The sequence below is a fragment of the Sphaeramia orbicularis genome, chromosome 5, assembly GCF_902148855.1.
Source record: "Sphaeramia orbicularis chromosome 5, fSphaOr1.1, whole genome shotgun sequence".
NCBI lineage: Eukaryota > Metazoa > Chordata > Actinopteri > Kurtiformes > Apogonidae > Sphaeramia > Sphaeramia orbicularis.
The window spans coordinates 17,038,999-17,051,562 of record NC_043961.1 but is presented as its reverse complement, the minus strand read 5'-3'; the positions used below and the strand labels follow the sequence as shown (position 1 = coordinate 17,051,562).

The window sequence follows — 12,564 nt, the reverse complement described above, 5'->3', positions numbered from 1 at the left end:
GTATTTAATATTTTAAAATAGTGGTGCATGTGCTTTAGTGTACCCTAGTGGTGATATGTGGTTATAACACATCTGAAAACTGACTTGTGGACTGTGCCCCACAGCCCCCCCAGCCGTCGCTGCTTCTCACTGCTCCTTCTCTGACATTATTATTACTTTTGTCAGTAATATTATTATACAATTATATTATTTAGTTTGATATGTGTAGGATTTTTACATTACTTATGGGATCTGACATGGGAATTAGGCTAGGTAGAAGGAAGGGGTAAGGGGGCAGGAGATGATAAGTTAAACTTCATCCCGCTCCTTTTCGAACGCTTTCCTTTCTTCTTATATAAATCTTTTTGTGGTTTGGTTTGAATGTTATATTTGAAATAAATAAACAAACAAAAAAATATATATAATTTGACTGGAAGGTGTCCACGTGAACAGAGAGGACGTCACATGGAACGAGGCATGTTTGGCTCAGACTCTGTTTAGCACGACGTCACATACATACACAGCTCCAGATTGACACGCAGCTGCGAAATGCCTCAGGCGAGGGTGTTGATAAAAAAAAAAAAAAAAAGCACATGGAGGAGCATGATGCCAGGCTGAAGACGCTGAGGGACGGTGTTATTATTTACCAGGTCTGAATGTCACCAGGTCTTACTCATCCCTCACACGTCCGTTACAAAGCGCAGCGCCAAAAGGCTTAGCTGTGAATTCATCCAGCTTCATCAAACGCTTTCTGCTGCGACAGGATTTGAACCCAGCTCTATCTATTCTCAGAGGGTTTCATCTGACTAATAAGCGGCGTGACCTGTTTTGGCCCTGTCTATGTAATGAAACCACATCCGGGAGGCTGGTCTCTGTGGAGTTCACCCACTCTGACGGCGACCTTTACAATCTGAAATTATGCAATGACTGTTACACACAGGAATATTATTTCACTTCCTCTTACATTCCCTTTTTGTTTAATTTGTAAATCTGCATGTTTACTATCTCTTTCCAACGAGTACCATTTCATATTTTATCCATATTTTACTCCAAATGCAACTTATTCAAGCGTGAGAGTCTGGATGAAGTAAACCATCTGCGATGTTATGTCACATTCTGGAGCTGTTCCACAAACAACTAAACACAGATTGACTTCTTATGAGTTTGATTCCACCGTGACGACACTAAAAACTCCTCTTCATCGTCAAAACAGTCCAAATTTAGTTCGGTGCAATGGAAGTTTCTGCACAGACGTAAACACAAACGCAGAGAAAAGCACCGATAGCTGATGGTTTTAAGCAAAACAAAGTCCTTTTAAAGCAGTGCTTCCCAACCTTTTTTGGCTCGTAACCCCATTTTAACATCGGAAATTTCTAGCGACCACAGACATTCAAAACTGAGACATCTTTCTCTTTGAGATGTCTTAGCGGGGCCAGGCAGGCGAAGAAATCTTTCCATTCTCTGTTCGGCCTGTTTTTTTTTTTTGACTGCAACTGTGTCTGGGCAGGTTGAAGCATAGTAATGCATGCGGTCAATCAAGATATGCCCTCTCAGATATTATACTGAACAAAAATATAAACGCACCACTTTTGTTTTTGCTCCCATTTTTCATGAGCTGAACTCAAAGATCTAAAACTTTTTCTGTGTACACACAAGGTTTATTTCTCTCAAATATTGTTCACAAATCTGTCTAAATTTGTGTTAGTGAACACTTCTTCTTTGCTGAGATAATCCATCCACCTCACAGGTGTGGCATATCAAGATGCTGATTAGACAGCATGATTTTTGCACAGGTGTGCCTTAGGCTGGCCACAATAAAAGGCCACTCCAAAATGTGCAGTTTTATCACACAGCACAATACCACAGATGTCACAAGTTTTGAGGGAATATGCAATTGGCATGCTGACTTCAGGAATCTCCACCAGAGCTTTTGCCTGTGAATTGAATGTTCATTTCTCTACCATAAGCCATCTCCAAAGCTGTTTCAGAGAATTCATGAAGAAGACTGTGCGAGGAAAATGGTGGTCACACCAAATACTGACTGGTTTTCTGACCCCCTGGACCACCCAATACAGTAAAAGTGCACATTTTAGAGTGGCCTTTTATTGTGGCCAGCCTAAATCACACCTGTGCAATAATCCTGCTGTCTAATCAGCATCTGGATCTGCCACACCTGTGAGGTGGATGGATTATCTCAGCAAAGGACAAAGGAGAAGTGCTCACTAACACAGATTTAGACAAATTTATGAACAATATTTGAGAGAAATAGGCCTTTTGTGTACATAGAAAAAGTTTTAGATCTTTGAGTTCAGCTCATGAAAAATGGGAGCAAAAACAAAAGTGGTGCGTTTATATTTTTGTTCAGTGTATATCCTGCATTTTATTTGAACTTGATTTTTAGAAGGAAAAATGTGTGGTGTTTTAATTATAAGGAAAAATACATTGAATCATTTAAAAAAAAAAACATTTTTATTAGTGATTTTTTTTTTTTTTTTTTTTTTTTCAATTACTAGAAATTTCAGGCAACCCCATGTGGGGTCCCGACCCCAAGGTTGAAAAACACTGTTTTAAAGGGTCTGCAGTGGGTAATATCAGTTCAATGTTAGACAAGAGAAGTAAACTGGCCCTGCATCCAAATACAAGGAAGGAAAAAGGAGGAAAAAGTGACAGTATTACAATCCCTGGCAGTGACTTTGGTTTGTTTGGCAGGAACATCCTCATTTCAAGTGAAGATAAGACTCTGAAGTGGACATTTGACCCGGTACTGAACATTCCATGAGAAAACAACAGAATGTTCTCTGTGCCGTTTGCCCCAATTATTGTAGAAAAGTACAAAGTGAGAAGCAAACGGAAATGTTCTTTTTAAGTCTGATTTTACACCTTGGTCTAGTGAGACCTGGTGTTGATTCTTTTGCTTTGTTCTAACACCTGATTGGCTAGAATGTGCGCATTTTTACAGTTTTAATTACAGGTCACTGATCATGCAGGTCATGTCAGTAAATAAATCATGGTGTCAGATCTGTTAACTTGAGAAATTGGTGTTTTATTATGTAATCTCATCTTTAGAGGCAAGTTTATGAATTACAAAAAAAGTCATGTTAAAGGTGAAGGATCAGATTCAAGTTGTAGTTTCATATTTACTTCCAAAACAGGTTATTCTAGCAAACTATGGGTACATTTCCTTTAAATCTAATAAAAGAGCAGGCCTTTTGTCTAGTTTTTATGTACTTATCAGTCATATGTTTCACGTTAGTATCCTCATACTAAGGACACTCACTGGCCACTTTATTAGGTACATCTGCTCGACTGTTCTTTAATGCAAACGTGTGATTATTACATGTTTGTATATCATGCAGGTCATGTCAGTAAATAAATCACAGTGTCAGATCTGCTGTGTTAACTTGAGAAATCAGTGGTTTATTACGTAATCTTAGCTTTCCAGGCCTGCTTGAAGGCGACCAGCTGCTACTTAAGGTGAAGTGTTTTCCGTCTGTTACACACAGTGTGAGGTCTGCATTTCTTTTGCATGACATGTATTGATGTTTCTCTGGATTTTGTGAACTCTGGATGCTGGAATTCCTCACAGAGAAAAAGCAGCAAAGATGTAGTATCACTCAGCTAGCACCATGTACATAAAAATGTAGTACATAAATAAAACATGTAAATCAGTTATGTGCCCTGAGTTTATTGCTCTTAAATTTAAAGTACACATAAAATGCATACTTTTATGAACAACCATTGAATTCAGGTGTTTCTTTTCTAACAGGGGTCTGGGATACAAAACAATAATGATAAATGTCATAATATAGTTTTATATTGGGATAAATATCATTGCATTTGTAAGTTTGGTTTAAGTTGTTATCTTTGTTTCCAAAATGCCTCAGAGATGGTTTTGACTTAATTTCTCTCAACACTGATTTTTTTTTAGATTTTTTTTATCCATGGCTATGATTTTCAATGTTCTACCTCTAAATTTAAAAAATATTTTTCGTCTTCTGACTATAAATAATAATTTTCCACCATGTACTCTCTTCACATCTCACTAAGGAAGAAAAATGTCCCATTAATTGTTAAGGGAATACTGATGTTAATAAACTATATGGACATAAATATTGGGACTCATCATGTTAGCAGCTATAAGATGTCCTGTTCATGATAATTTGACATATAAACATCAATATTAATAATCAATATGACATTTATCCCAACATAAAACAATATTATGACATTTGTAATTATTGTTTTGTATCCCAGACTCCTGTTAGAAAAGAAACACCTGAATTCAACGTGTCCACATACTTTTGTCCATATGTGTATGAGTTAGATAATTATGCTGTGAGGCTAATGATATTACTTAGACTCTAAAGTACACTTTGATATACTTGAGCTTTACTTGTAGATAAGTTAGTTTAGTTTATAAAATCAACTTGACTTTTCATTCAGTGAAGGTAATGCGTCAGTTATAATGTGCTTTGAGTGCTCTGTATGATGGAATGCTCTAAACATAGTGATTTAAAAGGATGCATGTGTGATGATTTCTGGGTTCTGTCAAAGGGCTGTGCAGTTACATTGAGCTGAGAGGCGTTAAAGGTGACGACGCATTAGAACATTTTCATTAGAAGCTGTAGCTTTGTTTGTTCTTCCCTTTAAAATAAAACAGGCTCCAATGAAAATACTCATGATTCAGCACAGGGTGAAATGTCACCTTTATGCCAACAGGTTCTAATCATATCTGCACACTTTAACAAAGGTTTAGGAGGAAACAGGAAAAGAGCAAATGGCTCTAAAGTATCTTCAACTCTGTTAGTCTGATTTTATGACTTACATTTTGCATTTATGACATTCAAATTACCGTAACTCCTGAACTGTTTGCGCTTTTCACAAAATTCAAATGGCATCAAAAAGCTGAGATTCTGAGCTTATCTATCTGTCTGTCTATCTATCTATCTATCTATCTATCTATCTATCTATCTATCTATCTATCTATCTATCTATCTATCTATCTATCTATCTATCTATCTATCTATCTATCTATCTATCTGTCTATCTGTCTGTCTATTTGTCTATCTGTCTATCTATCTATCTATAAAAATCTATATGCAGATCTATCCAGGGCAAAGAGAGATACAGTGTCTGTAAAAAAAATCAGATGATGGATGTTTTTGTCAGTGAAATGAGGGGCTCTGTCTACAACTACACAGAAAGTAAACAGAGGCTATCACAGCATAAAAATGACTAGAAAGAAAGAAAAATAAGAAGAACATGGAAAGAATGACCTAGACAAACTAAAATGCTTGAGTACATGGACAATAGTTGCAAGTTTATTTCTATAATCTCTTAAAATTTTGTTAAGAATATTTTCAGTCATTTTCATAATAAATATGATTTTAAAAATGCAAGTCCAATTTTTCTTTTTTTGCTATAACACACTATTTTCAGCGTTTATTACATATTCATTCATTCTCCATCTGAACCCGCTTTATCCTCATTAGGGTCGCGGAGGTCACTGGAGCCTATTCCAGCTACTTATGGGTGAAGCCGGGGTGCACCCTAGACGAGCCGCCAGTTAATCACAGGACAGACACAGAGACAAACAACCAGTCACCCCCCACATTCACACCTATGGGCAATTTAGATGAACCAATTAACCTATCAGTGCATGTCTTTGGATGGTGGGAGGAAGCTGGAGGACCCGGTGAGAACCCACACAGACATGGGAAGAACATGCAAACTTTTATTACATATAATAATGATATTTAATGGCCAGATATTGACAGTTAAGTTCTTTCTAAAAAGAAACCAAAAACAAAACAAAAAAACCCCAAATAAATCTAGGCGGCCTGTTACAATGGTAGTCTTAAAAGGGTTAATACTAGAAGTGCTGTTTTCCTGTTCAGATCTATGAGACACTGCTGTCTTATTTCAGTCCAAGTGAGTTTTTTTCCATCAGTAGATTTAGTGTTGAGTGCCTTTTCAGACAGGAGTAAACCCCCTCCGCCTACTCCCAACATTGCATAAGCCGACCAGCCCTCCCTGCCACTGTATTATTCATTTAACAACCAACCTGATTCCACTGTTAATCCTATTAAAGTCACCATAATAACAGCCTATTGCCTTTTACATAACATGACAAATACGATTATGCCCTGTGTTGCATTCCTCCTCTGCCTTTCAGAATATCCTGTTCCACACTCCCAAAATCAGACCGCTTGACCCAGAAAAACTACATCAGAGGAACAAAAGTTGAAAAAATCTCTTTTTGTATGCACCATAAGAAACAGCCTCAAAGTGTATCCACTAAAACTACAGGCTTAGCCTTCAAAGTCTTACATGATATGAAAAATGAAGTGAACTAAGTTATTTATTTCACCAGATACACTAACACACTCACCAGTGAGTAAGCTGCTTATTGTGTATTTTCCTTCTTCTGCTTCAGTGTAATGAAAAGTATTTCACAAAACCACAAAATCCAGCCTATAACAGGAGCACAGAGCTGTTTAACACCAATCTGAGTCTCTGCAAAAATGATTCGAGTCAACAAAGCCACAGAAGACACTTGTAAGGTCTGCATGATTTTTATGCAAGAGTTAAAATAAATGAGTATAATACAAAACACTATGAATACTGTAATATAGTCTGGAGATAGGAGCTTTTAACCCTTGGGGGTCTGAGCAGTTTTTGAATACGTTTGATTGTGCCTTTAAATATCCCATTACAAATGTTTTCCATACCTATGTTTGGTATCCTTTTTCAGCACATCTTGTCCTATATGATCTGATAATTATTTCTTACTTTAGCCTACTTTATTAACATAAAAAAATAAATAATAAAAAATCTAATCTGAATTGACAATATATGCTATTTATTACATTAAAAAACACAAATATCAATGAACAGCATGATCATGGGGAAAATCTGGATATATACATGTATAAGAATTAAAGCTGCTCTTGTTAATATCTTTGCATTACGAATGGATCAAATGACTAACAGTGTTTCTCTCCAGATCCTCACTTTTCTTTTGTGGTTTATTGACAAAGATCTTTTATTATTATTATTATTATTATTATTATTATTATTATTATTATTATTATTATTATTATTATTATTATTATTCAGTGTCAGAACTCAATAGCTCATTATGCACCAAAAGTGGAACAGAAATAAATATTTGACTAATATTTCACAGTAATCCAAACTTCACATACAGGTTTGTTTCCTGTTTGAACAGGTAACGTGTTTACTATGTGGTTTTATGTAACATGTTGGATGTTGTGGAGTTATTTAAAACAACTGATAAATGCTTTGTCTTTTTCATTCTAAGGCTTACTTCCTTCTCATTTGGGCTTCTCGACATATTTGAATAAGTTGCCTTTCTGTAGAAAATATTTTCTTTCTGTTTTTCATGGTTGCATAATCACAGCTAAAGTTAGAGACAAAAAAGATGCCCTCTACCCTCTGCCATCCTAAATTGTAGCTTTCAAAGTTGCTGACACTGTGTAAGGAGCCTGGATGTGGGTTTTAAAGTGTAAATAATTAATGACAAAGGTTAAACCACTGAAATCCCCCTTGAGTTGTCAGTTTTAGGTTGTTGCATAATATTGCCTAGTAGCAACCAATAATGAAATAATAGCCACCAACATAATACCTGCCAATAACCTAATATTATGGCTATTTTACATGAAATAAAGCCAATAGTGCAATAAAATGTTTGAGACATAATTAAAGAAAGGAATGAATATGACGACTATGCAATCCACTATTCCTATTTTTTCATCAGCAAAATGCACAAAAACTGCATAAAATACATTTTATTTCCAAGAAATGCAGTCCTATTTATGTATTAGTACATATTGGCTGCAGTTACTACATTTTCAAAGGCTTATTTTTAACGCTAATAATGGAATAATGTAGCTCAAAGGTGGCTAAAGTAGCACATGTTAGCTTCTTTCAAGCTAATGTGATCAGTACCTGATTTGTACTGAAAACCCAGTTTGTTCTTCTCATGTGTGCTATTCCCTTTCATTTGCATTTCTAAATAGTTTATCATATTTTCCAGGATTTACAGACAATGGCTGAAAAACTAATTCTACATTTCATAGCATATGTATAGTCAAGTGTTTTTTCCAAACAGCTCTTATCATTAGCAAAAAAGCTAACAGTAGCTAGTGTTAGCCAGTAAGCTAACTGAGGGGAAATTATAAAATAAGTTGAAGTTTTGTTTGTTTGTTTTTTTTAATAATAATACTGCTAATAACCACTGGGTGATGCTCCAAAAAGCCCTGGGTTTCACAGACTTACAATAACTTTCTCTCTAAAAGAAGTCAATATTTTTCCAGTATTTGCTTATTTTATCTGGACACTCTTAGCGTTTCAGCTCAAATAGAGGGTATGCACGTGACGTCACTGCTAGCGGAAGTCACCGTGGTTACGTCTGCTGAGTGGCAGAAAGAGGAAGATGAGTAGCGGCTTTGGCTTGAATACTGCGAAAACTTTAGAACAATCTAAAAAATGGGGAAGAGCTGTTGTGCCACTGATTGCACAAATAGGTTTAAAAAGCCCTTGGAGCTATTGTTTTAGCGGCGACCTAAAGCCAAAGACAGAAGAAGCAGATGGATCGCTGCAATTCGTAGAAATCACTGGAATCCAGACAACAAAACCTGGATTCGTGTCAGGTAACATTAATTTATGCTGTGTTCGTGCGTAAAGTCATACCTTCAATTACATGTTGTTTTGGCTAACGTTACTTCTTAGTAAAGCTCTTAATGTTAGCATCTGTCATTAGTTCTATATTTCATAAATGAAACGTTTTTGTCTTCAATTGTGTGATTATGAACTTTGTGCTCTACATAATTTGTGAACTAGCTTAAACTGAGGCTAACCTAGTTTTCCAAATAAATGGGTACTCTAGCACAAAGCTGCTGTAGCTGTGTTGTATCAAGTATTTGATGTTAACTCTACTTAAATCTCCACAGTACCAGTAGATCATCCACTCACTTGGGTCAATACTAAGGGTTCAACTCCAGTAAATCAGTAGTAAACTGTGAACACTACTGCTGGGCCTTTACCTTGGCAATCACCGCCAAGAAAATACGTCTGCACTGACATACAACCTCAAAAACAATAGTATGTTGAATTGAAAGCACTCACCAGCTGTAATCCTCTAATTAACGATGACGAGGATGTCAACAACTCTTTGGCTTTTGTATGCTTTCAGCCTTTGCATTGGGGGTTTTCCCGGCGTTGAAATCACGTTCATATAAATGTCAGGATACGTGCCACATATCAATGTTCGTAGACCACTTGTTGTTTGGTAGCTTGTATGGATCCATGTCCAGTCCAATTGTCTTTAATTTCATGTTATGTTCCACATTTTTCCTGGTCTCGCTGTGTTAACTGCAATACTCCGCCATGTTGAGCCGTTTTGTTTTTGCCACTCAGTCTGACTTAGAGGGGTGTGGCCCAGGGTGGAAGTGACGTATGTGCATTCCCTCTATACATCTGCTTGATATCTGCCTACAAAAATAGTATGGCCATTCTCTTTATTAGATTAAAGGTAGTTTTTCCTCATCTGTGGTTGTGGTTAGTAAATCACTCTAGCAAGAATGTGGACTGACTTTGTTGTGCAAATTCTTGATGAGGTTTACCATTTTACCAAATCAGGAAGCTAGCGTTTAGCATTAGCTCCCCCAAAACCCCTTGCACTCCTGCAACTCCACCCCTTTTGTCCAAATATGGTGACCTCTGGCAGAATAAAGCATATGGAGATGTGTTTATGTGTTGATATCCCCAAAAATCAACAGCTTTTTTCTCTAAAGCTTTGGTTTAGTCCTTTATCAGGCTAACCCAACAGCATTTAAATAATTATCCATAACACTTAAACGGAGCAACTGTAACACACAATAATTTTCACCCGGGATTAATGAAGTATTCTGATACAAGCACTTTTAATGCTTAGACATACAACTAATGCTGTAGAAAACATATGTACTATGTGCTGTTTCTATTTTTTTTTTTACCCTGAGGTTACCAGGTTTTGATTCCATTAAAAAGTAACTTCTCAGATCACCGAAGCCATTTATCAACTCATTATTAAACACTGTGTGGACGGAGCTCATTAAAAGAACCAGTATTTTCAACATGTGACTTCATAGTTCAAGGTCTTGATTGTTAGCAGCTGTCATACATGTAGGTGTGGTGGACAACAGTGGTGTTAAGTGATGAAACAGACATACATGGGACGGAGGAGGGTGGGGGTCGGATGTGTTTGGGGGGAGCTGATGGCAGGATGATGCGGGTCCACACAGATCCACTCACTTGGCCAACTTCATCTCGATCTGCTGGCGGATTTCCTGCCGCTCCTGGTCGCTGCGGACGGGGAAGATGTTGCGGTCCTCCAGCTCCTGCTTACTGGGCCGGTTCCGAAGCTTCACAGCCAGCAGTTCCTTCCTCATCCTGCGTGGGAGGGTCCCTGTTGTTGTTGTTGAGCACAAATTGAGGTCAATAACTACACAGTGTTTTGGAGCTGCCACACATATTTTTGCAGATAAACCCAATGAACTGATGCTAATCACCACACAGTGTGCTTTTGTGCTTTCCAAGAGCTGAAACACAACACCTTATGAGTTACATATACACACATCTCAGGGTGTGAAACTATATATTTAAGCTTAGATATGGATTTTACAACACACAGCATATGATTGTTGTTTTAAAGCCATTCATGTGAAGGTTTCCTGCATATTTGGGGTTTATTTTTCATGAAAATACCATACTCATCTGTACTGTGGCATTTTACTTTTTGTAATTCTACTGCAATATTCCATTATGTTGTAAATATGTATATAGTATACATACATACATACATACATACATATATATATATAGTCTGTATAGTTCTTATTACTATTATTATTTTTACCCCACCCCCTGAAGGGGAGGCAAAGGGTATTGTTTTTGGTTCAATTTGTCTGTTTCTTTGTTTCTTAACACTCTAGCAGCAAAACAATTGGTTGAAATCATACCAAATTGGGTTTATAGATAACCAGTGACTGAGAATAGATCTCATTACATATTGGGCACAGTAGGTCAAAGTTCACATTTTTTTTAAATGAATTTTTTAAATCTTTTTTTCCCATGTACTTATAATGGGCAAAATTTCACATGTCTGTAGCAGCAAAACTATCAGTTGAATTCACACCAAATTGGGTTTATAGATTGCCAGTGACCCAGAATAGATGTAGCTACATTTTGGGAAAACTAGGTCAAAGTTCAAATTTTTTAATGAATTTTTAATTTTTTTTTTTCCTCCCATTTACTTATAATGGGCCGAAATTTCACATGTCTGTAAAAACATCAGTTTTGTTTTAATTGACTTTAAACTTGGCACATATGTAGAGGCAGTTGATATGCTAACATCAGCATACACATAAACATGATGACAACAGCTGGATCGAAGCCAAAATAAGCTACAATACATGTGAGGGGCGGGGTTTGTTGTGACTGGCACCACTTGTTTTATATTGTTTTATGCATGTACACTTTTTCTTTTTCTTGCAGTTTATTTTGTTGCTGCTTTGACTGTTGAATTTCTGTCCTGTGGGATCACTGAAGTCTAATCTAGTCTAATGTAATGTAATGTAATCTAATGTAATTTACAGTGGTGGAAAAAACAATTGGACACCCCATGCATTTGTGATAAATTGCATTAAGAATCACTATTAAAGTGTACCTATACTGGTCATGCTTATGACATTAATTGTGCTTTGTGTTTTACTTATAAGTAACAGAGGCACAAATTCAGAAAAAAATTGCTATAAATGCTCCACACTGGACCTTTTTATTGGGGTTAGGGTGAATTTTAGGCCGGGGCAGAACCTATGGGAGCTGCCAGCTTGAAGTGATGTACCATCTTCTTTTCTGGGTGATTAGTGCAAGTAAACAAGCAGCAGTCAGTGAGCAGGACTGAGTTAAAGCATGTGTTCGTGCTTGTTTGTTGAGCCATAAGCTTTACATTCCGCCATTGTCCTGGGGACGCTTTGGAAATAGCAATAAAAATTCACAACAGGTACCCTTTAAGTCACTGAACTGTGCCAAGTATTGTTCCATTCTCCAAACCCACATGCTCATTCTGCACGTGCTCGGTTCAATCCAAGTCAAAACTGGATATTTCAGCAAAATAATGGAAGGCATCCAGGATACAACATGTTGAAACTATCAAGGATTTAACTTTGTCATTTTTTCTTTTTAACAAAAAACAAAAACAATTATTTGCATTTGTTTGTTTGTCTGATGCAGCCACACTTTTAGAAACACAAAAAATTATTTTCCCCAAATATTTCACAATAATATTTGAGATTGTACAAAATTTAAAGAGTGTCGGAAACCTTTCGTCCACTACTGTATTTTGATGCTCACTTCTTATATCAGCCTACACCTTCATAACCTTTTCAACAGCTGCTGCATACGTTTTTTCATATCATGACGCCCTGATGGTCATATGCTCCCACTACAAAAACACTTCTCTCCAGGTCTCCTTCTTCCCTCCTGCAAATACTACTGAGACATGATTTGTGACTAACATTA

The 12,564-nt window shown here is 36.7% G+C and overlaps 1 protein-coding gene across 2 annotated transcripts in view; it reads right to left on the bottom strand.

Annotated features, from left to right (window-relative positions):
• Positions 1-12,564, bottom strand: part of phactr3b (phosphatase and actin regulator 3b) — a 90,130-nt gene that overhangs the window by 35,041 nt on the left and 42,525 nt on the right. For both annotated transcript variants that reach the window (XM_030134181.1, XM_030134182.1), the window contains exon 8: positions 10,297-10,450. In XM_030134181.1, coding sequence (XP_029990041.1) covers positions 10,297-10,450 — 154 coding nt within the window. The remainder of the gene's footprint in view (positions 1-10,296; positions 10,451-12,564) is intronic.